Raw genomic sequence first — 25,242 nt, 5'->3', positions numbered from 1 at the left:
CATGCGCACTTATTGGTGTGAAATCGATAGGTTTAATATAATGAGGTCTTCTTACGAACAATAGGCTATAGCCTTGGGTGGGTTTCAATGAAAAGCTCTTGCGAAGGTGTGCCTCTTTTGTGTTGTATGCATAGCCCTCAATGCTTCCTTGACTAATCGCAGTCCATTATTCACAAGCAGCAACGACTGAAAGAAACGCGATAATTTAGTTTACATAAAACACTCCATGATCAATGCAGCGGATTTAACTCACGTTTTAGATGTTTTTCTCGTCATGCCAAACTCTGCCACGATTATTTGTATCGGAGTGTGTCTAACAGATCTTTTTTGATCATTTTGTCGTTAGGGCAGAAGTAAAAAAAAAAATAATAATAATAAATAAATAAATAAAAAAAAAGAAAAAAGAAAAATTTGCAAAATCATTTAAATCATCTTTTTCTACATTGATTTACTGCCATACGGATGTAAATGCACAACGGCAATAACAAATAAATAAATAAATAATTATATAAGAGAGAAAGAGAGAGATTAATCTAAGACTTGTATTTTTTCTTTACTTTACAAATATTTGCACAGTTCCTTCATTCGTCCCTGAACTAAACAGTCACGTGGTAGCAGGCGGTCTTCTTTACCACAATCCCGACTTCAGTGGGATTCTTCATTCGACCTTATGAATTTTATTTCTTATCTTGGTCTTTTTTTTTTAGGAAATGGACAGCTAAAAAATCCATGATTTTCTCCATAGTAATATCATCAAATAGAAAATAAAGCCGCGTAAATTTCAACACAATACATTGTCAGAACAAAATATTATACGTAAAAATTCTATTTTAGAAGACGTACTGTTAATAATAAACTGATCATATGTATTTCGCAGTGAACATTCCACAACCTGTTCCCTCGTAATTGTTAATTTTTCACAGAATATTCCACACAGTAGTATGAAAGGTAATTTACTAGGTCCTATGACCTCTCCTAAAATAAGATCATAACATGACAAATGTCACCAATTTACCGCCGCTCATTATAATACCGAAATGAGTAACGTGTATATAAACGTCTGTTAAAAATTCAGCGGCTATTCTTTTCATGAATTATGTGACTGCCAGCAGATATTATAAATGGGCTGTATTTGGTTGACATTTTAAACAAATTTCGGCAAGGCAACGGCATGAAATAAAACCTAAAATATCAGAACTTGGTAAGATGAGACGAAGAACTACATTAACTTGGACATAAACTAATGTTGAGTTACTTGGATTCGTCAGTCTAGCAAATGAAAATAAATACAGTTAAGAACAAGATAGAAGCCGTTACACGTACATACAGTGTACACGCACACGCACACATACACACACATGCATGCAGCGCACACACTAGCGCACACACAGTACACTTAAAAACATACATAAATATACATACACACACACGCACACATACAAATACACTTGTGTGATTTGTAACTGTAGATCACCACGCATATCCTACAGAAAGACAGAATACTAGGTTCTAAAGTTAGGAAAGTATGCGCCTTTTTATCATGTGCATTGACCTGTTTTCTTGGGTCAAATAAGATGAAACTGAGCTCCAAAAACCATTTCTTTTATGAATTGCATAACAAAGCAGAGTTGCATGTCTTTATTATAACCCCAAAGAAGATGTGCGAATAAACACAACGTTTATCACGTGGAGCACGTGGTGTTAACGTCACCCTTTCTAGTACAGGGAGAGTCCAATAATATTTATCACGATTGAGAGCAGGAAGTAGGAAGTAAGAGAACTTGCTGTATTGGGTTTGTGTTTGGTTAATATAAATGTGCGTCATTTAATTTATGTCAAGGTCACTGCGGAGATTTACTGGAGGGCCCAGTTGTGACCTTTCAGGAAGATAAAGAGGGGAAGATGCAACTGGTGGTTATTTTCACGGTGTTTTGTTTTCAGGAGATAGCCATGCTCAATTGGAATCAGTTGAATAACAGTAGGTCTGCGTTACTCTCTCCCCCCTCTCCCTCTCTCTCCCTCTCTCTCTCTGTTACAGTATAGTCAGCATACTAACGAGATGTTCGTCAATCATACATGTACATTCAGTTTTGTTGTAGAGTCAAACTATTAAATGTGATGCTCAGTAAATATGCTTGCGTTTTATTAAAGTCTATTAAAGTTTAAATTCTTCAACTTGATTCTCTTGCGTCTCATTTCAGGACTGGCTAGACTTGGCGAAGCCATACGTTGCTCAGAACTCCCGGTCAGTTTCAACCAAGGGGCATTCTCATGCACTCCCACTTTTAAGAATTGTGAATATGTTATTAAGTTTACCAACTCAAGTGTATGCACGTGTCAGTGGAGTAATCCAGGTGTTTGCAGATGTAAAAGTCACTCAGATTACCAGTGTGCAAAAATACAGGACGATTATACGAGTGTTATACCCTCCATAAGCAGTAGCCATACAACAAATACAGATGTCTCAATCACCACGCAATCAGCAAGAGGTGAGGCTACAGGATATAACACTGATCCCATTGAAACATAAAGATTGTATAATAATGAGAAGTCCCTACTGTATGTTTTGAATATGTTTATTTTGTTAAAACATGTATAACTCTGCTATAAGACACGTCAAGCTAGATCTACGGATGTATTAGTCTAGTCCGAAAGGTAAGTGATTTTGTTACATTACCTTGTGTTAAAATACGCATACCTGTACATGTATATGCATGAAGTGCATTGTATGTGCTTTCTAAAAAAAGGCATTTTGTAGATATTCACTATTTTGTATTGTTCTATTCTGAAAAAGATTATTAATAAAACAAACAAATAAATAAACAGATAATTAAATAAATAATGACTACAAAGAAAATAGCTCAATATGTGTTTGGGTTATATTTTGTATCACCGCACATGAACTGGCCGGCGTATCCGGGTTTTGCTGGGGGGGGGGGGGGGGGGGGGGGGGGTCCAAAGATAGACATTCGCCTTGCTTCGTTTATAATTAACAGCATAGTGGGATAATTATACAGGGCACAGAGATTATAGTGCTTAATTTGGTTACACTTAATCATTTTATACTTATTTCATATTGAGAGGGCGGGGAGGGGGGGGGGAGAAGAAAGGGGTACGTAAGCCTACATGTACCTCAGAAACTAACAGAGGGAGGGGGGGGAGGTGACCTCTACCGACTTTTGCAAATCCGTTTGTGTCTCATATCACGCCAGCGTTCACTCATTCACACGTGTATCCATGCAGGCCTGTAGCCAGCAATTTAAAAAGGGGGGATCTTTATCTGAAAAAGTGGGCCATTTACCATGAAACCTTCGTGTGCCAAGATACAAATTTTACCTACATGTAGAGGGTACCTTTCCCAGCAAAAAGGGCGGTTCTTTCGACCCCCCTGGCCTGCCATGCATTCAGTCTTACAGTCAGTCCATCCCCCTGAAGTCGGAGAAGTCCATTAGAAGGGGTGCTAGAGCGACTAGGGGCCGCACCCTGATGGGAGAGTCAAACGGAGGGCGTGTACGATATGTCAGTAAAGGGACACGTAGCAATGTATTTTTTCCGCGATGCAATTCTCTGTTCACTCTGTTCTATATCTATCATGTTCCAGCCACTACAGGTCTGCCTAAGGCAAGCAGCAGAACAGCGGCCTGTGACTGTCTCAGTTTGGGAGCTTTGGTTGGGGCCATCTTGGCTGCCGTCATGGCAACGCTGATGGCGGGGCTCGCACTGCTGTGGTTCTGCTGGAAAAGGTGTGTGGGCTTTTTTAATTTATTTTTTATACCGTCATATACCCTTTTCTTTATCTTCTTCATTCATTTTTTTATAGAAATAATTGCTCATTTTTACATTTGTTTGCATTTGCGTAGTATTTTTGTGTACGAAATTCACTAGGACTTAGGCCACACTTTTTTATTTTTATGGATGACATCCTCTGGGTACCCCAAAATCGGTGCGAGAGGGCGAAAAAAAAAAAAAAAAAAAAAACAGTCCAAAAAAAAAAAAAACTGCTTAAGTAAAGGAATGCTGTCAGTACACAGCTGGAAACACAAATTTAACCACAGAAACACGTATCAAACTAACAATATGTCTTTATCCATGCTCTCAAAATATTAAAGCATTGTGAATACTTCATAGAAATGTAAAAAAAAGTCATGAATTGATATACTTCATATTACCAAATCTATTTAAGGTTATTTCATGCATTCATTTGGTATAGCAATCAATAAAACAAATATCAATCAAACAGTGCGTCTTTATTTGTATTCTCAGAATATTAAAACATTTTGAACACTTCACAGAAATGTTTAAAAAATGATGCAAAGATATGCTTAATACTACCAAATCTATTAAAGGTCATTTCAGACGATGCCATTTTGTCAACTTCAACTCACACGAAGCAGCTAAACTGTCAGGTGGCCTGTCCGACCTTCAGCCCACCAAATACCTCGACCTTGTCGACCCTTTTTTCGCTACAGAAAACCTGGTATTAATGTGCTGTTTTATACAGAATGTCACAGAAATGTTTCGGCCACCGCCAGCCTTTCGCACAATTGTAAAAAGGTGATATCTCCATGCCCAATATCAATGGCATACCAATCCAAAACGATGGCGCCCGTTCTCTTGATGACTTTTATTGTTGTGTAATTTGAAAGTAATCCTAGAGATGAATTTGACAATAAAGTGGTCGCATTTCCACGTGGTGAAAATACGCATGCGCAGAAAGCTCATTTCCTTGCAAATTCAATAACAACGTTTGCGACAACCGACTTCGTTGGGGGCTGGGGGGGCTTTTTTTTTTTTTTTTTTTTTTGGAGAACGGGCGAAAATCCGTGCGCGCGCAGGATGTCATCCATAAAATTAAAAAAGTGTGGCCTTACTACTAATGTTAAACACGCCATGAGGTGAGTGCAAAATTTGATACAACTGTAAATTAAATCCAGGATCTTGAATTAAAACTTATGAAATATATCATCTGGTGAAATGAACATCTTTTTGTTACATGTTTTCAGAATACGGAACAAGATGGAAGAACTGCAGACGGCAAAATCCCAATCAAGCGAATTGGTAAGTCACGTCGTTTTTTATTTTATCTACATTGTTTAACATGTTTACAAATGTTACACTTATCAGGAAAAAGCCATGTAAATCACTCATTTCGTTATGAATAATAACAACTTAAAGTTATATATTTAACTTGACTAACTGTTCCGCCCAAAGGTTAATCAAGATCACGATGAAACCACCCACCCACGTACAGCTGATGGCCATGACGCATGCGTATTTAGAAATAACTCCATCTACGCGACAGGAGAAGACGACAAAGAGCAAACTGGAAACGCTACTCCAGATGACTCTAACTACTACAGCCTTATCCTTGACGATTCCAATACGACATCTGCCCCAAGTGGGGCACAGTCATCGTCTGCTTTACGCCGTCAACCGTCAAATCATATATACTTAGATTTAATGAGTAACACAGGAGAAGTAGCGAAGAGGAGTGAGCTGGAAACACGTGATGTGTATGACTTAGCAAAAAAATTTGGCTGATGATAGGCCTATAGCAAGATACATGTAGCAAGACGAAACAACCTTGATATTAAATGGTTATTCAAATATATGATTCCCTTTAACGTTGAGTCTCAGAGTTGAGAACGACAATCCATCTTTATTTGAATGTAGTGAAACCGGTAGATCTACATAACAGAATCTCTGACAAAATAACTGCAAGCAGAATATATAAAACAAAGGCTTCTTCTGCCCTATATGTTTCAATACTCTCCTACTTTGTTATAACCGAATCGTTTTTCATTTTCCATTGCTGGTAACTTGGAGAAAACTCATGAATATAAAAAGAATAAGTATGATATCAATATCAGTGTAACTAATAAGTACCTAAATGTTTATTTTCTGTTATGAAATATCATTGTGTTTGAACACACCCATCACCTGCGTCTGTCGTCGCCGTGCACTTTCAGAGATAACACGATAAGAGGAAAACCGTTGACCAATATTGTCTTCAAACCTACAGAACTGATGAATATTCATAAAATACGAGTTCGACATTCGGCTTGATCCGAAATTATTTCTATATTATTATTATTATTATTATTATTATTATTATTATTATTATTATTATATTTATTTATTGCGAAATTCATTTTTCACACATTGGCATTTTCAATTTGGGACTTCGAACTCCCACGTTCATGAAGACGTTTGGTAATTACATTTTCTGAATATCCATGTTACTGAAGAAGATAACTAAATACTGGTAGTGATTATGCTGTTAACCATGAGGTAATAATGCACTATAACTGACATAGAACTCCTATTTTTTGTGTACTACCACCACACGCTATGAAAGGAAAACGGTGTTATTTATTGTGTTGTAACTCACACAAATGATTCTTGGCTTAGTATTGACATACAGTTCAAATTGGAAAACCAGCTCGACTGTATTATTATTATTATTATTAGTTTTATTGTTATTAGTTTCTTTTTCTTAATTTTTTTTTCGTGAAATTTTAATTTTTTTTTCATCCGGCATTTTCAATGTGTGAATTTGGACTCTTATGGGCCTGAAGCTTTACGCCAGTTTCATTCCTAATATTCCTGTTACATGTGGTGCATTTATAAATGTAAATATGGTGTTGATTTTGCTGTAAAGCATAATGTTTTATTGCATCAAAACTGCCAAATAACCTATTTGTGCATCATTATTTTCTGCTTCTTGTCTATACATTTAAAAGCTTTGCTGCCTTGTTATTGCAGGCAAGCAGCCTGCGTCACGAGCGGGGATTTTCATTTGCAATGATCCTTTGTCTCCACTTCGAAAGAAGGAAGTAATTTATAAAAGAAAGTCCCGAAATAGCATGTTACACATCTGCACGAGCGTAGGTGAGAATAGAGAAACACAATGATGGGTGATACCAATACATTCCTGGCGTGTCTTGATACAGAATATGCTGTTTGTATAAATTGAAATGATCCCCATATACACAAAACAGGAAGTTCAGCATTTTTCTGTATCTTTTACGTGTAATATATTGCATTCCACTTGAGATAGGCCTACACGTCAGGAGCGAGGACCAGTTAGCTTTGTTTAAAAAGCCTACATTGAACCAAGCCAAATTACGGAAATGGAACTGTTCAAGAATTTGTGTGAAAACCTCGGTGAGTTATAATTCAAAATTTAATTTAAAAAAAGTAAAAGTGTGCCACGCAGCATCCTTCTACCGGTCTGTGACCATCAATTTGAACGTGGGGGGATTCTTCTTTGTCCTACACCTTACTGGTATTTATAAATACCCTTAGTTGGCCCAGCTTAAGAAATGGCATAGAAACTACAAGATTAAATTTTGATTCAGAGCGGACATGCTCCGTTTCAAAATGTTTTTCCGACCCGCCAAGCTATTTCGCCAATGGGTGTATTTTAATTTAGTAATTTCAGTTTTCGTAAAAAAGGGCTTATTTCATGCAAATTTATTCTAAGTAATATCAAGAAATTATCGAAACTTTTATATTGTACAAGTATATACTCCTTGATTATATAAATTAATCTTCGCCGTTTTCAGAGACTATTTTACATTCGTTATGAAGTGATAGATCCATATTTCTTCTTCAGAGGGCACTGACACGGATAGTTCCCTCAAACCATGTGCCGAAGACCAATATGGTCAAATATGGATGACGCAATGTAATGAAGAAGATTCGAAGAAAATACTGAAGTTTATACGGAAGAATTACCAGCATCCGCCAGGTTTTATTGCCTTCATTCCCCCAAGCTATGATAGTAACTACCCCGCCATTTATCCCACCGTTTATCCCAATGATTTTCCCTCAACCATTCCAGCCACTTATCCATCCGCTTATACCAATGATTATCCCGCTACCCATCCCACCACTTATCCCACCACTACCGCCGCTGCCGCCGCCAACAATCACGTGCAAGACGAGCCCATCAGCTCTAACACCGTCATCCTTGTAGCAGAAATCATAGGCGCAGTTGTATTACTGGTCATTGTGGCAGTACTGCTGGGTGTGTTCTTGCGGAGGAATAGGTACGGTTAAGATACATGTTATATCCCCCCTCACCTTAAAAAGAATAACTATTTAGTGAACCTCTCTCTCTCTCTCTGCATGCGTGTTTGTGTAAGAAGAAAATACGCAAAATCACACCGTTTCTTTTTTTATATTCGCTTTTGAATTTAATTTGATAAAAATGGGATGACAAAGGGAATTACGTTTCATTTTTTGTAAATTATACTAGACGCAATCATAAACAGGCAGTAAAACCTAATACTTAGCCATTCCATACATAGAGGTAAACCTACTTGCAGCTACTTCTAGGGCCACTCTTTTCAATAAAATATTTTACAGCTGGTGATTCTGTCATTTAGTCAATGTGTTGTATCCATTTTCAGGAAGAATAACAAAGGCACAAGTTCGCATGTTTCCCGTCATGGCCCACGTAGACAGGTGAGTCTTCTTAAGTAAACACCGGTCTTTTCACTGAATTGTATTGTAGCCACCCTGATTGTAGCTGAGTGAATAGAAAACGCGACCCAGACAGGAAACCTGATAGTTATAAATTATCACCTTCCCGGTTAGAAGAGCTATTCGCTTTTTAAAGAGAAACCTTGGTGTTAAAGTTCAAGTGAGGAGTGAATAAGTATCTGTGAAAGCAAAAAGTGGTTATGGGTAAATACAAGAATATTAATATATATTTATCCAACACAAATTTTCCAAATGAATGTGAGTGAAGTGGATGGGCGTACATGAAATGAAACCGGCATTAAAAGACACATCTTTCATTTTTATACGAATACAAAAATTAATTTAAATTAAATTAAATTAAATTTGGAAAAAATATCTTGTATTTCCTAGGATATTTCAATGGGCCCTGAGCACGTGCACAGCGCGGCAAACCCGTACGAAAAACGTGGCCAGCGAGGAGCGCCAAACAGGAGCAATTCCTCGCTGTCGGACTCGTACGTTTTAGAAGAACCCGAGCACGTTACACCTAACACACTTGGCGCCGACAGCGTGGCCAGGGTTCCGCCGACCAGGAGAGAGGCTCCAAGTGACCCCCAAGATGGCGACCACTATTACACCTATATCAAACTCATTCCGGACTCGCTTTTAGACAACTGTAACAAAGATGTCTCAGACGCGTCAAATTCTTTAAAAACGCCTGTTGTAGCTGATGGAGACTACGATCATTTGAAAATATCAGCTGGGACTGAACAAAGGCAGCCGGAAAGTGGAGGAAAAGACACGTATTCCCGCCTGAATGTCTCAGCCGATGCACGCCCTCACGTGCCTCCTATCGTTCACACTCCTTCCCGCCCTGCGCAGAATTCTACGGATGCACACACTCTTACAACTTGTACAGCGGACTGGGGTCCCAACACCGCTGTGTTTGATTCTGATGATGATTCTGTTGGCAGAAGCTATTATCGTTTCGCTAAAGATCCATTAAGCGAGACTCTCAGAGAGAGAAGCAATCATCACTCGGATTCTGCGCGATGCAGTGCAACCGGTTCTGAGCCAAACAATAACAGTATTGTCGACGATTCTGTCAACGAATCCCCACACCCCGAGAATGGTGATTTTTCTGGATTGACAGAAATCAGCGAGAGGACAGGTGATGGTAGTCGTACCCAATCATCTTGCAGTGAAAGTGATCAAAATGATGCGGGTCTTTACTGCCAGGCGGCTGACGTAGTAGACAGAATCCATCCCAGTGACCAAGACGCCACCTATCGAGCAGATTGTCCAGAAAAGGATGGGGATTTAGATGGGGCAATCACGGAAGATCACGATTATTTTGTTCTGGAAGATCCAGAGGCATAGACTGGAGGTCTTATGACCTTATCCCATTTCAAGTTTCTTGTCAGGGCTAATATATAGAATGCTTTTTAAAGTCTTGAAATATCCGTACTTACAGATTTATTTGTTGAAATAAGCTATGGTTGACCAGCGTTGGTGTAGTACAGTTATGTTAAATAACGTTATATATATGATACAAAAGTGCACTTATAAATCCACCATTTTAAATAATCTGAATATCTATTTCATTAAAACGCGCATGACTGTTTCATAACTGCAGGATACTTTATTTAAAACATGTAATTGTGTACAGTTTCCTAACTTCAACCTCGGCCTACGTGTATATGGGAAATATTTAAAAGTAATTATATCTGTTTTATGTACCATTTTGTTTCACGATCACTTTTTTTGGCATGCCACACTCAGTATTTATTATTATATATATCACACGTCAATGCACTTAAAACAGGTCGAGTCTATATTCTTCATTTCTGGACGTCCATTTGGAAGTTCACGTTGGTAAATACAATGTAACCAAGATGCTGCAACCCATATTCAAGTCTATATGACTGAATAGTCGTTTTTCTTTCATGGTTTAATGGAGATAAGGACTATATAACAAATGTAACACTGATATCTATAAAAATAGAAATATACGATATATTACATATTTGATATCACAAGTGGACTTTATGTCAATTGAAAGTGAAAACGTAACGACACCACAAACAAATAATCCTAGATATTTTAGCAATTTTTCATTTTAACATATAACCCATCTATGCGCCGGTGACGAAAAATTGGTCTTAAAAACGTTTTAGATCTCTTTATGTCTAATTTTTTTCCCGTTACGTGAAGTACACCCATCTTAATTTCCGTGTCACTCATACATCACAAACTTAAACTCTAAATCCTATGTACATCGAGATTATGTCAACAGTTTTGGATATGGTTTAGGTCTACTTTTTGAATGACAGAGAGCGCTGAAATTTACAAGGAAAAACTCCCTTTGCCTTGCTTTGCGTTTCTCCAAGTGGTTCGTGCCTGTGCAGACAGCAGACGATTTGGAGACACGCTGAACCACGTCCGTATATCCGGGCTCTCCTTAATCACGTCTCTATAACTACCATACACTGTGCCTGTCACGCTGTCGTAGCCAAGGACGCGGTCCAGGTCAGGAATAGCTGGGAACGAGAGAAAAAACCCAATATGGCGTCACTAGGGACGGATTATCTTGTTTGGAGACTATAGCGACCCCTTCATTCGCTACAAACACTCGTTTACTTTGTACTTCAATAATAATAATAATAATAATAATAATAATAATAATAATAATAACGTTTCTTCAACCACTACACACACAAATGCATTGGATAACGATTAGCTCTCTGGAACACGACGTACATGTAATTTAATCTGTATTCTGTGGTGTTACCTTCTATAACTTGGCTCCCAGCCCTCGGGAAAAAGTAGCTGCAACATGGCACATCCTCACATGCACTGCAGGGAAAACCAAAATAATTGTGCAATTGATTACAGTTCTAAGACCTAATATGACGCGTAAAGTTGACACCTGTTCAAGTCCATTCACGTCATACTTGTTGCATATATTATGCGATTACTTGTCACATTTTACACTAATCACCCCGCAAACTGTTTACATCTCTAAAAGCAAATGTATTATATCTCCTACTAGACACTCATGTGAAACGAAAATGCCCTTGTGCTAAAGCGCGAAATATCTAAGCCCCAGCATAACATCTAGCAGGTCTACGTGAGTGTCGAGTTTTTTTTCCTTTTGAACATCACAGCTGGATGAAGCATAATTTGCATTTTGCTTACACCTGTATTGTTTACATGCATCCTTATTTTGTACTTTTTAATACGCCCCGTAATAAGAATAGATTCAAATCCAATAGGGAGGTAATGTATTACCTTGTACCGTCGGATGTACATCTGATGGATTCCTGATCACTTAACTCCATAGTAGATTCCTTTCTACCTGTACGAAACAATGTTTGAACGAATAAAGTCAGCAACAGCGGAAATAACTCTTAAATCTAAAAGAAGTAGGCCTAAGTAAAAGGTTAAAAATGTGCGCTTTTCAAAGCGGAATCTAAAATGGCCTCTTAACATGCTCGCCAGAGGTTAAAATAACCAAGTAGATAAACGTCATTTTGATGACATCATGAAGCCATTAGACTCTACGACAATTGAACTGCCTGTGGAATAAAACGTACGAGACATACAACACTTACTAAAGTCTTCCACTTCACAGAAATCTAAATAATTACAACGTGCACAGTTGCCTGGTTTAACACGTCCACACTGACACTCAGTGACGTCACAGCACGCGCAGTTATGTGACGTAGGATCAAAGCGGCACGCGCAATTCTGCGACGCTGCCACCTCAGGGATCTGTGGCCAGGTTCTAGAATGGTCTGAAAAACGATCATATGCATGCATCACACTTTACGGAGATATTTATCTAAAATAACTGAAGGCGATGCGTCATTTTGAAGTGTTAATGAAGATCGTGCTCATAGAATGAAAGTAGGATATAATGGCTACAATCGTTAAAATGGCAAAATTCGAACAGCAATTCTCATACTTAGACGGTATGTTATTTACGCTCATATTTCAGTAAAACTATTCTTCCAAACCATGAAAACGGGATATTTTCGTTTTCGTGGAGAAGGCTACTGTGGTACATACTAAGTTTATAGACAAACATTGAATCCCTGCTTCCTCCTACGTCATAGACCTCGCAGTGGCTTGACGCATGGTTCAACCAATAGCTGACTGGGACGTGGTCACCTGACCAACACTCGCCATAATACTTTATACCGAAGGATAGAAATGCTTGTCTCTGCGGATGGGAAGTCCTCCTCGCTGCCACCTCTTCAGCACACCTGAAATTGTTTTCAATGGGAAGTCATATGCACGTGACGCGCGTGTGCATTGCGTCTGTTTGTAGGTATTACTGTATTTGGCGGTGCTGCTGGTTATTATTTGGGATATTTTGTACTGAATATTTTTCTAAAATTTGGAATGTTGACACAGTTTCATCTGCTTGGTAATGGTTATTGACAGTGATTGTTCTATTGATACAAACTCATATGTTTTGATAGTAACAGAATCGTTTCAATGTCCACCCGAAATCTTTCTTATTTTCACTCACCATTTGATGATAGAATTAAAGCTGTGTGCCATATTTTGCCAATCGATAGACACCCCCCTGTAGTTGGCTACAAGATCGGGGAAGGCGCGATGCCGGTTATGTCTGAAACAGCCCAATGGCTGGTAGCTTGCTGTTGAGAAAAAATAAAAAAGGAAAACGACAATGACAGCAAAAATGGCTAGTATTAAAAAGAAATTGTGTCTTAGAGCGTGTTCACAATGAACGCACTTGTATAATCACCAATATTTTTGTCATCTACTTTATTTCTCAATTTGTCGACCTGATTGCATTCAGAGAGAGATCCTGCGCACGAGGAAGTGCGATAAATTTTAATAGTAAACACCCCCTACTTACTATCATTCCTCGTCATCAGTTGAAGTACATGTATACGCGCTTTGCAGCACCAACCAATTATTGACATATAAAATGAAGTACACGTATTTGACTTGAGGCCTAGTTATAAAGCCCCTTAAACTGGTCATAAATTAAATCCGGATGCCAGCTATACGGCAGGCTCTACTAACATTATCAATCTCTGGAACTAATGGAAAACGTTTTGCAAGTACCAGTAAACAATCCAATTTCTTTGTACATTGTCGACATACATGGGATTTAAAGAGACGTTGTTCTAGACTGAATTCATGACTGAATTAAATCTGAAATTGGTCGGTTATAATGTCATACAGCACGCGGCAACATATCAATGCTATTGTGACGTCAAACCAACTTTACGTCGTCAAGGTGACGTCACGTGCCTCCCAGAACTTTTTTTACGTACCTCGCTCAATGAAGAACTCATAGGAACCGATGATTGGATCATATTTGTTAGAATAACGATCGCTGTGTTCCAAAATCACAGGACCAACGCTGAGGTATCCCGCTCCAAAGAGGGCCTGGTCAAGTGAATACGTTGAATCTACCTTGATTTCTAATATGAGGTTATTAAGAACTCTTGGATATTCAAATATTGCAAACTGAAATAGACAAGACAATTGAAATATTTCTGAGAGAACAGCATTTATCCCATTTCTGATAGAAATTACGTCAACTATTTATTCAAAAGTGACCTTTGGACAAAATCGACCGGATGTAAATTCGCCAAAAATGAAGTGCTTAAAGGAGATGTGAAACTTTTTTCAATTCTTTGATGAAGTTTCGTCACAGAGGTTATGATTTCACTAACCATGTTACTAAATACTTACACTAAGCGAAAGGAATTCTGAACTGTTAGAAACTGTCATCCCATCTACGTCATAAAGGTGTCTTATGTAAGTTAGGTATGGCGTAAATATACAAGTGATGGTGACGTTGTACGCATCTGTTGGTGACGTGGAGTTTAAAGAGTCGGTCACGTGTCCGAAAGTCACATTCAAACTTGCAGTGTTTCTGAAAAAGAATATTCAGGACTCAAGTTTAAATATCGCCAACGTTTCTGGAAACTTAAGCGCACATGTTTACCAGTATTTTTTTGTTTATTATACAAAGAGGCATTCTTTCTGAGAGTCGGATTAAATAAATCTTTCAAGAATTATTTGGAACGTAAGTTGGCCCAAAAAATTGAATATTTCTTATTGACAATTTCACCAAATTGATACCTTTCAAAACAGAAAACATATCGTAAACTCCCCGCAAAATGGATATTGATCACACACACACACACACACACACACACACACACACACACACACACACACACGTGGATGCTTGAAAACTCACGCAAGTGATTTAATTTACCCAGTGTGTGTGTGTGTGTGTGTGCTTGTGCTTCAACCTTTACTTTACCCCTGTTTCAGCGTTCCAGCTGTCATCAATGTCACGGTCATGAAGAGGCGAGGAACACCGTCGTCCATGACGAGACCAGGTGCTGACGTCACTAGGTTCTGTTCGCTGGACGTGGGAGCTGTGGCGGTAATAGGCGCACTTGTAGGAAAGTGGCTATTCCGGGGATAGACATTTACAGTGCTGATCTGCGTCTGTGTCACTCTATTTACAGCCCCGTATGTAACCTTGGTCCATATAAAATACATATCCATGGAAACTCCGCTATTGGTCAACACAGTGGTTGCTATGGCGACGTGCAATGCTCTTTCTACAGCAGATGCACTATCGCTGATGCAGATGTACGGCAGGGTAAATTGCACGCGATCAAAAGTATCATTTGTAGGGGAAAAATAATAAGTTATGTGGTCCGGAAATTTAATTTCGGAACTTTTCACATTTATGGCTCCTCCAAAACTGACGGCGATATTTGTAATGTTGACGACGGCAAGTGAGTTGTTGGACACCCCTACTTCTAGAAGAACAGAAACAGGTCCTGATGGAAATACGATGGACAGAGAATGATTAATTGTTTCTCCTTCTGCTACATTATCGACAACATATGGCAATAACGCCATATTGATTCCTCCTCTGGTGTCATTAATCGTATCTTGGACGTGCGCGTTGAACTGGAGGTTGGAGTCGCCAGTCGCCAGTATCAAAGCTAGATTTTCTCCCACTGTGACGTTTACAGCATAATCCGCTACGTACAGCGCAAAAGTGAGGTTCACGTCAGTCGCGTGCTCTTCACACGTGATTCCGGATTGGGTGAATGTCAAATTGAGAGTTACTGTCTTAGCACAATGCATGGATGTAGCAGCTGCCGAGGATTGAATCACTTTGTCTGTGGCACAGAGAAGAAAACCTGTTTCCACCGAGTCGTTTGAAACCCCAAGGCAGAGATATGGATATAGATCATCGGGAATCTCAACTTTCAGAAAAAAATGCTGTGTCCCATTTGTAAACATACCGGCAGTTTCAGCACAGATGACCCAGTTTTCAAAATAAGGTGTGGTCGGGCACGCGTCAATAACGTCAACATCAGTCTGAGCCTTTCGGACATACAGAGCCCCATGGCTTCCTAAGGATACCGGCAACTGGTGTGTTTGGACGTGATCGCCGAAAGTGCTGTCCAGTTGAAGGCATGCCCTGCCTGACCAAGAGTCAGTCAGACCGGAAGTGATGGTCAAGATTAGGACCAGAGTAATAGACATGTCTACTGAAGTAACTACGCTATAATCAAAGGTTATTGAGTGAGTTTGAAAGCTTTGAGACAGGAAATTTTCTGAGAATATTTTAGTTTGAAGTTCGTCAAGATTGTAAACTTGGATCAGAGACCAGTTGCCGATCAATGCTGGCTCATGTGTGAGGGTGAACGCCATGGCCAGTTTGACTGTAGACGCAGGAATGTTGGGGATGGTGATTGTGACGTAATACGGAGTTCCAGAAACCAACTCTGTCGAATCCAATGCCGCCATGATGACGTCAGGATAAAATATGAAGGACGTGTTTGAAGAGAAAGCGGCACTGTATGAATTATACGAAACACCAAAACTCAAGAAGAATTGTTTGCCTAAAACAATCGGACCTGCAACGAGAGATGAATTTACAAATAATAATTTGAATGTCATTATGTTTTTCATATATATTGTCAATTACACGAACGAAACGAATAAAGTTATATACTTCAATATTTGATACCATAAAGAATTAAAAAACCTTAATGAATTTTTTAGAACTTGAGTAAAAGAACTATATACGGTGGGTCAAATTTTGTCCATTGGATATACATGTTTTATGTAGAACATGACCACTGCAAAATATCTGGCATAACACAATTTCAGGAGCTTTCTTTTCTAATCAGATGTTAATAAATACTAACAAGGCAAACTTGAATTAATTCTAAATTATCAAGCACCTGTTACGTTTGTTTCGATGTCAAATTCCACAATTTGAACTCTGTTAAGATCGTAGCTGCTAACAGCGAATGCATTCGTTTCCGGCGCTCTGAACCCCAACACGGTCTCACCGCCTGTCACCTGCAAGGCAACGTAATTGAGGTGAGTGAAAAACTTTTCTGTAGTTTTGAGAGTGTCTTTCGTCCCCATTTACATGTAAGAAAGTCGGAAGGGTTGGATACATTGTTGTTGTTGTTCTTCTCCTTCTTCTTCAATAAATAAATAAACAAAACGGGAATGCAACCACTGGATCGGCCTAATGCAAAAACAATTTACGTACGACAAACGTGTTTTAATACATTCGCCAGCTTCAAAAACTTTTTTCTTTACAAAGTACTGGAGAGTGTAGGACTTGTATAGATGAAGAAGGAGGCATCAGGGTATATTTCAATTAAAAAATAATAGCATTAGTTTAATACACATATTTATCATATAATACTCACGTTCAAGGTTGGCTGACTAATTGTGTCGTCGGGAGCTGTGAATGTTATTGTTGTCATTTGAGCTGAAAACTATTAGAAACAGTACTGAATGGCAGATGTACCATGTGGGACACTGTTCACCAGACTCAGTTTAGACCAAATTTCTCTTGAACTTTGACCCAGGAAATCTGTAAATCAGCAGTGGACCCATCGCACCATTTTTATAGCAAGAGAGACAAGACTAAAGTCCCAGGCCAAAGATTAATCTTTAATGTGGATAACTGCTTATCTGCCTTGAACTAACTTAGACTAAGCACACAAAGGTTTCATAGTAAAAGGTCCACTTTATCAGAAAAAGGAACCCTCCTTTTCAAATTGCTGACTACAGTCCTGTTGAAATTTTGTTCACTTCAGTCCGGGAAGAGCAACCGAACTGGCCAGTGGCCTGACCCAGAGAGTTTCTAATCCAGACTAACTAAAGAAAATTGATCCCAAAATGTCACCCGTGTGAGGAAAAAAATCTTATACTCACGCTAAGGAATGCCGAAGTGTTCACTGAAAACCAAAGCTGCGTAAATTCGGCGCTTTCACCTGAAGTTGCGTACCCATCTCCGGCTGTCACGTGAGCTTCCACGTGATACCGCACGCGCTCCCCAATATTAAAGCGCTCTTGGGTATCCATGGTAAGTATGTTTCCGGTAAAATTCAGCCAGTCGTATGGCAATGGTAAAGGTCCAGAAAAGGCTGAAAAAAGACGTATTAATTAACAAGCATAGTTGAACGTAAATATCAGGAGTTTCAACGTTACCATTGTCTGCTTTAGTCTAGGTGACTGGTGCAAAAATTGCTCAAAAGGTGGAAAAAGCATGAAACTTGGCACAAATGTTCTTTGGACTATGCTGATCATTTTCAAGGGTAGTGCCCAAAATTTCAAAGCGTTGCTTAGCAACCGTTGCTAAGGAAGTGATTTACCTTAGTAACAAGCTAATTGGACCTTTCTTGTTCAGTTTAAATGATTTAAAAAGGCTTTTAATGTTGTTTCAAGCCATCAGAACTATCACTATACTATTTTAAGACATAAACAACCCAAGTAAACCATTGCAACAGTTGCTAGGCAGCATATTACCCTAGCAACAAGTATTTAACATTACATATTTAATAATATATATTTTATAATATATATGCAGATATCTCTGTAGCATTTTACATACCCTCCAGTTCCTTTCCATCTTTCTGTTCCCATTCTACATATACTTACATGTTTCTTAATTATTAAGATAGGTACATAAATAGTGTATGCTTTGTAATGAACCTTTTACATATGCCTATGATGAATGTCCTAAACTTATATAATTTTGTACGCTTAATTCAAGCGTGGGCTCGAAATAGGACATTACGTTTTAGACTTACTCAGTGGATAACGCAATTCAAAATTCCACGGTTCGTGTCAGATTTACGTAAGTCGCGCAAAGAAAACCCAAGTCCACATAATGACCAGTTAAACGATTTATTCGTTGACGCTAAGTAACTACATGATATTCTAAGTGAAGCCTCCAATTCTTAACCCGTCAGCTCCGTACTCCGTCGCTTCCAACCTCCTCCTCCGCTGCTTCCTTCTACATGTCCCCAGTCTATCTCCCCGTTCAATTCTCCTCACTCACTTTAAAAAATATTTTGTTATCTTTACATGGATCCAGTGCTGCGCTAGTATGAGATGTACGTCAAACATAATTACCTTTAATTGTATAATTAATTTCTTTACTTCGGCGTCATACATAGAGACCGCCGCGTTACTCAAAAGCTATTGCACAATAACACATTACGTCATATTACTTCGTACTATCTTTATGTCGGACCCGACATATTCCTTCCATTTTTTCCAGAAAAAAAAAACTTTTTTTTTTCATTACTCATGTTGGAGACGTTCACTCTAATAATATATACAATATTTACACAGATAAGGAAAATTTAATTACATGTTTTAGTGTACGCCCGGGGGAAAACCAGAGATAAAACCCTTTAACTTATATCTTTCTTTATCAATTTAGGGAAAAATAGCTCTGGAAACCGGGCAGTTTAGCGTCTTATATAACAAAGTCTTTTCATGACGATGACAGTATTTTAGAGTCTTTTAACAACGGCTTGAACACTTTTTTAAAGTCTTTCAATTGAAATCATGGCTCGTCGGCGAATGGCAGGGCGAAGTGCACATCGTGGCGTCGGCGGGATCCACCATTCAGCTGTAGAGTTGCTTGCTTTCAAGGATGCTACGGACGAAGTACTCAAACTCTGCTTCAGACACCCAGGGCAGGCGGGGGGCGTTGTCACAATCCAACCATCTGAGAGTCGGGGACACAGCCAAAATATGTCGGGTCCGACAGCTTGCACAAACCCAAATACAAATATCTCTGGAGATCTATCAATGACCACACCTAAATTATCTTTAGCGGGGCAAATGATGCACATCCAAACATTTTTTACATGTGGACAATCCCAAAAAACGTACAGAATATTTTCCCTAGCAGTATTGCAAAATTCTCAAATTCATAAGATAAGCATAAGTATTGAATATTCTATGATTTATTCTGAATTGGAGCAACTTCCTTTTCTTGTGATCTGTTTCTTAAATGTTAGTTCCCAATTAAAAATATGTCTGCCATTCACCTACACCTTTATCTGGTGATATTATATGGCTTTGGAGGATTTTTTGCGAAAAAATATCTGGATGGTTTGGTAACTTGTTTAATTGAGTCAATTATTTCTTGGATTGCTATGCTCAATTTCCTTCCATGGGAAGAGATAGCCATTCAGATGGTAAGCTCTTTTGGATGCTGAATAAGCCCAGAAAGTTAGTGTTAAGGTTGATTTTTTGTTGAGTTCCTATAGACAGAGGGGATTTCAAATGTCATTTATAATATCATTGATGTAAAAAAAACATTTTACACCATCTTTTATGGAAAATAGTTTTTCAATTTCTTTCAATTTTTGAGTTTTGACATGATGGTTGTGATAGGATTTCATCTGGGGTTAAATTGAAATTTTCCTGAATTTCACTCAAAGAACCAATAATCTTTGCCAAAAGGGATAAGAAGTTGCTTTTAGTATTTTTAATCCACCTTTTGTTACTACCGATTCCTGACATTTCGCCGAGAAAAACGCTCTCCACTTCCTCTTATTTTCTTCATAAAGAAGTCTTTTAAGCCATGTAAAGTTAAGGGCCTTGTTAAAATTTTTATTTGTGGTACCTTTTACTGTCCATTTTTGTCATCAGACGCCATCCTTGCTCATTTTATTTTGTATCTTTTCCCATTCCTAATAAAGTTAAATATGATATGCATATTTTAAGTATTGAGGGAGGGGGGGGCTGGTAGGAGAGTTTATACATGCACTACGTAAGATGAGAAATACTAAAGGTTTAACCACTGTTGACTTTCCTATTATTGAAAGGTTTTTCAGAGACCAGCTTTCCAAGATATTTTTCATTTTGTTCAATATTTTCTAAAAAGTTTTTTCACATTGTATTTTGTCAGTTTCTATTCTCTACCAAGTAACTTAAATACACCTCCATGGTTCTATTTTAATTCTTTTTGTTAATCAGTGAAGTTCAAAAGTTTCTGTTCACACCCAAAGGCTGTTAGATGCCATATCTTACTTCCACCAAGGCTGCTCTACAACAATATAAGAGTATTCTTGCGAGATGAAGATATCTGAATCAGCACTACAGTGCCATGTCATCAGATACCATGTGCTCACTCTGGTTGGACTTGTGCGGAACAGTGGACCCTTGTGGACACATTTGCCAGAAGCTATTGACCTGCCCAGACTTGCTCCAGTGTGCATGTAGGTGCAAATGTAGAGACTGACAATGTGCAAGGGCAAAATGCACTGTATATTGCACATCCAAGGGAGAATTTAACGTCTTAACTATTGCAAAGTATTATAAAGAGTCGTAAGGTGATAAAAGCATGGAAATGGCTGGTTACTAACTTTGAACATGCTGCCTTAAGTATCTGCACTGGCAATGTTTTTGATCGGATGTGTGTAAACATCACACAATTGTTTCAACTTACTGGATTAAAAGTATGAACATCTTGCTCAAAAATGTAGTTCTTAGCTAGTATTATAGATTTGCCTTACTTAATAGACTAACGCAACTTTAAATGCTTGTTGCTAGGGTAATATGCTGCCTAGCAATCGTGGCTAAGGTTAATTTGGGTTTTAATTGCCTTAAAATAGTCTAGTGATAGTTCTGATGCCCTGAAACATAGTTATTAGCATTTCTAAACCATTTAAACTGGACAAGAAAGGTCTAATTAGCTTGTTACTAAGAATATTCACTTCCATAGCAACGGTTGCTAAGCAACGCTTTGAAATTTTGGGCACTGCCCTTGAAAATGATCAGCATAGACCAAAGAACATTTGTGCCAAGTTTCATGCTTTTTCCACATTTTGAGCAATTTGGCCAAAATATAGCACCAGTCATCCAGACTACTTCTACCAAAGTCAAAAAGGAAAGACATTTGCCTGTTTGTTGAACGTGATTCTGCTTGAAATAAATCCTATTGTATTTTGCTTGCATTAGACTAAACAAAGCTCTATAAATATTTTCAGGTGTAGTTTAAATCAAAAGTTAGATGGTTGGATTTACAAAAAGCCACATCCTGGTGTTTGTTTGCTCTCTCTGGTGTAGTGATTCAGCAGCAGCCACCCAATGTCGCAAACAAATGAAAATCAATGATGATGCTGTTTCTTTGGCTCCAAACAATCTAGAACAACCAAGCTCCTGGCATTGGACAAACACTTTGGAACTTCATCCATCGTTGATACCACATCATTGTACTGTGACTTTCGGATGCCTATCGGTACTTCATATAAAACATACGTATTTGTAGTATTCATCCAGAAGACTTTCTACTTACAACACTGCGTTCACATCACGGTCTTACATGAAGTGACATTAAAAAAAAATCCATTAGCGCAAATAAAGTGAAACGCATTAAGTGAAATAAATACCTTTCGGATGTGCATTAAATTGCAGGTATAACTATGCTGCTGTCACTGGATTGTTAAGGATGAAAATTAGTGATCTGGTTGGATGAGAATACCAGTCTAAATTATATCAGGCCCGTGGATTATACTCAATAAGGTTTGTGCATTGGTGGCAATGCGTACAAACAAAAATGGAATAACCCTACAATTCATCCTGGAGAAACTGAATTTTAATTTAATTTCAAGAAATAAAAACATAGCTTTTCTGAAAGTATTTTTGTGAATAAATATTTTGAAATTGGAGTGATTTTCGTTATTTTCTTGCCGTTGCGGTTTGATATATTTTACCTTTCCTCACTGCTACCTTTCCTCCACTGAACATTTACTTGAAATTAAGAGTAAATAAATACCCCGATGATAATTGTATAAATATTGCCATTATTTATCTATCCATGTTCTATTTATTTTATCAATTCTGACACTTTCATTCACAAGGCTTTGGCTTGACATGTACATTTTTGTATTAACACATAATCTCTACATTGTAATTTACACATTAAATATTTGTATACATTTTTAATCGAAAAAGAAATCTACACCACGCGTGTTTGCTTTGTTAAATAAATCAGATAAAGTGACAGAATAGAGTCATCTGAGACGTCTTTCTTGGCTCTCTTGATTGTTTGCACTGGCACTACTGAATATTTACAAGATTCAAGTCAAAAATATGCCGTGATTATATATTGACTGAAGGCTACAGAGAGCGCAGGGTGAAAAAAGAACGTTTTAACCAAGACCTCTGAAAGACAAGGATAATCCCGGAGCGAGCTTCCAAGTACCAACTTTGTATTAAAAGTGGTAAAAATTCAATATGACCGTCGCCGTTTTCTTTTTCCCTTTTTTAAAACAAAGTAATTGCAGGCATGAGGCGATTATTCGTTGAGGGCATACATGCAACAATATGCCCTATAATGTTTTGAATTTATGAAATGATAGTGATGTCGCACCGGTCTTTCTCTGTCTGTTTTGATAAAATAAAATTACTCACCGACACTTGTCACGGCCGCACAATTGCAGGCAAAAACTACCCAAATTCCCAGATACATTTTCACTGCAATGTCCATCTATACAATACTATGTCGGGTCTAACTGTATCAGCACCTTAATGGATTGCTGCTTACTCGCTATCTGCGTCATTATCCAGGAAAATAAGTAAAGGCGCATTAAAGCAGCTTTGAATAAAAAAGATTTTGTTCTCAATTCCTGCCACACGGTGGTTTGTTGTATGACGGATATGCGTGTATAGAAATGAAGATAATGGATAGGATATTGTTGGAAATTTCCACAATAGTGTTTGCAGTTCAATTGTTATGGTAGCTTTTTAAAAATTGTACCTGTAATTGGAATCCATAACGGTATTGATTCGAAAAGCCTTCTATGCATCGGCCTATTTTGTATATTCTGGAAATTATATAGTGCTCTACATCTGAAATGATAGGATTTCACGTTTCACGTTACGTAGGCGTCAGTATTGCTACTGAAACTGAAGCATTTACGATAAATATTGAATTTTTACACGTATGACGGCTGAAAACAGGAAAATGTATGAATTTGATGTTTGTGAATAAAAAGCAAAGTGATGGATTTGGAACATAACAAGTTTCCCCGGGGGGGGAGGGGGGGCTGTATCACCCCGCCGAGTTATAATCACCCCATAATTTGATAATTCAGCAACTGTTTAATTCTACCACTTTGCAAAGCGAAAATACAGTGTTTACCGTGTGATGTCGCCATGACATAATAGTTAACTTTGTTAAGCCGACTATCTGAGTTCATTAGGTTTTCTAAGAATAGCAGTATTAATACTGGTATTTTTGTGTAGCAGTCAAGTCCACTTGCGCTCGTTTGAAAAATAAACTGCTGTTGAATAAGTCGGGGTCTAATGTAGTATTTTAGACCAAAACCTGATTTGGGATTGTGTATGAGCAACCTGTTACTTCAGGTGGGAAAGTTCACGCGGTGCTTAGCAGACAGGTGTGCTGTTCTAGCTTATAAAAGGTCACAAACTGGAACGTGCACTAGTGATAGTAATACACACATCAATGTCAATATTCAACTTTGTCAAATACATGGGTTTAAATGTCTCTGATATTTGCCATTTTACAAACGTTATATTCTATTTAAACCAGGTGAATTGAATTTGATTTTTGTTTTCTTATATTTAATTTTTCTTAAGTTCGATAACTTGGCCAAAAATTGTTTTTTTTTTTTCAGTTGAATGATGGACCATATTTCTCACCCCTAAATATTCCTGGTACACAAACAGTTCAGTTAGCATATACTCAAGGACAAGAAGAGTTGTTTATAAACCACTTGTCGTAGCGGACTCCTATGCTGTCTAGTTCCGTTCTAGATTTTTTGTCCCTAATAAACTGATGACATTGTTTTCGCCGATGTTGTTTGAAGAACCTTTGCTGTAGAACATGGTGTGTGCTGGCAAACGTATCCAATAGCATTCAAATGCTAAAATGGAGAAGCCGGATTTTACTTTTTTGTCACAACCGGACACCCCCCCCCCCCCCCCCCCCTTGCTACCTTTGTTATTCACTAATATGGCTACACCGCGGAATTATAGAATCTACGGATGGGAAAACTTGCATAATCGTATGTTGAATCGTTTCATAAAGGCGCTCATGGTAAATGGACACATTTCGTTATCATTATCTTGAGGGTAGGGGTATATTACATATTTAATATTATAAAGCATGCTAAGACTGGGTTCCCATACCTAGTTCGATCTAGCAGGATCGACCCATCTCCGAAGGGTTTCTCGCTAAATTGCTTTCAGCTTAAGCGGCATAGATATCTGGCACGCCCACTGAAGCTGCTAAACGATAATTAATTAATTACCCCCTAGCAGCTTCAGTAAGACAGACATGTAACTTGATTGCAATCCCCTCGGACATAGATTGATCCACAGTTCGTACGATAGGGTGTGGGAATGGCCCCTAAGCAATGCACCGCATATCGTGGTCACTTCATGGTGTTG

The 25,242-nt window shown here is 38.3% G+C and overlaps 3 protein-coding genes across 3 annotated transcripts; 2 read left to right on the top strand and 1 right to left on the bottom strand.

Annotated features, from left to right (window-relative positions):
- Positions 1–1,708: 1,708 nt before the first annotated feature.
- Positions 1,709–5,858, top strand: LOC147760957 (uncharacterized). The gene is made up of 5 exons (XM_087015612.1): positions 1,709–1,978; positions 2,202–2,489; positions 3,602–3,743; positions 5,004–5,058; positions 5,212–5,858. Exons 1-5 carry the CDS (start codon positions 1,903–1,905, stop codon positions 5,539–5,541), a joined length of 891 nt encoding a protein of 296 aa, XP_086871738.1. The 5' UTR covers positions 1,709–1,902; the 3' UTR covers positions 5,542–5,858.
- Positions 5,859–6,006: 148 nt separating this feature from the next.
- Positions 6,007–10,500, top strand: LOC147760956 (uncharacterized). Its single transcript, XM_087015606.1, has 4 exons — positions 6,007–7,167; positions 7,619–8,054; positions 8,418–8,472; positions 8,881–10,500. The coding sequence occupies exons 1-4, from the start codon at positions 7,134–7,136 to the stop codon at positions 9,847–9,849; spliced, it is 1,494 nt and encodes a 497-aa protein (XP_086871732.1). The 5' UTR covers positions 6,007–7,133; the 3' UTR covers positions 9,850–10,500.
- On the bottom strand, positions 10,380–23,762 carry LOC106175475 (uncharacterized). Its single transcript, XM_087015594.1, has 13 exons — positions 23,242–23,762; positions 17,737–17,948; positions 17,226–17,294; positions 16,743–16,863; positions 14,789–16,412; positions 14,209–14,392; positions 13,785–13,980; positions 13,007–13,136; positions 12,541–12,737; positions 12,084–12,266; positions 11,761–11,827; positions 11,261–11,325; positions 10,380–11,009 (listed from the first exon to the last, which is right to left on the bottom strand). The coding sequence occupies exons 1-13, from the start codon at positions 23,315–23,317 to the stop codon at positions 10,816–10,818; spliced, it is 3,318 nt and encodes a 1,105-aa protein (XP_086871720.1). The 5' UTR covers positions 23,318–23,762; the 3' UTR covers positions 10,380–10,815.
- Positions 23,763–25,242: the final 1,480 nt, after the last annotated feature.

This window comes from Lingula anatina, chromosome 6, assembly GCF_051362555.1.
Source record: "Lingula anatina isolate TDL-2025a chromosome 6, LinAna3.0, whole genome shotgun sequence".
NCBI lineage: Eukaryota > Metazoa > Brachiopoda > Lingulata > Lingulida > Lingulidae > Lingula > Lingula anatina.
Note: the sequence above shows the minus strand (reverse complement) of the source record. Positions and strands in the feature narration are given on the sequence as shown.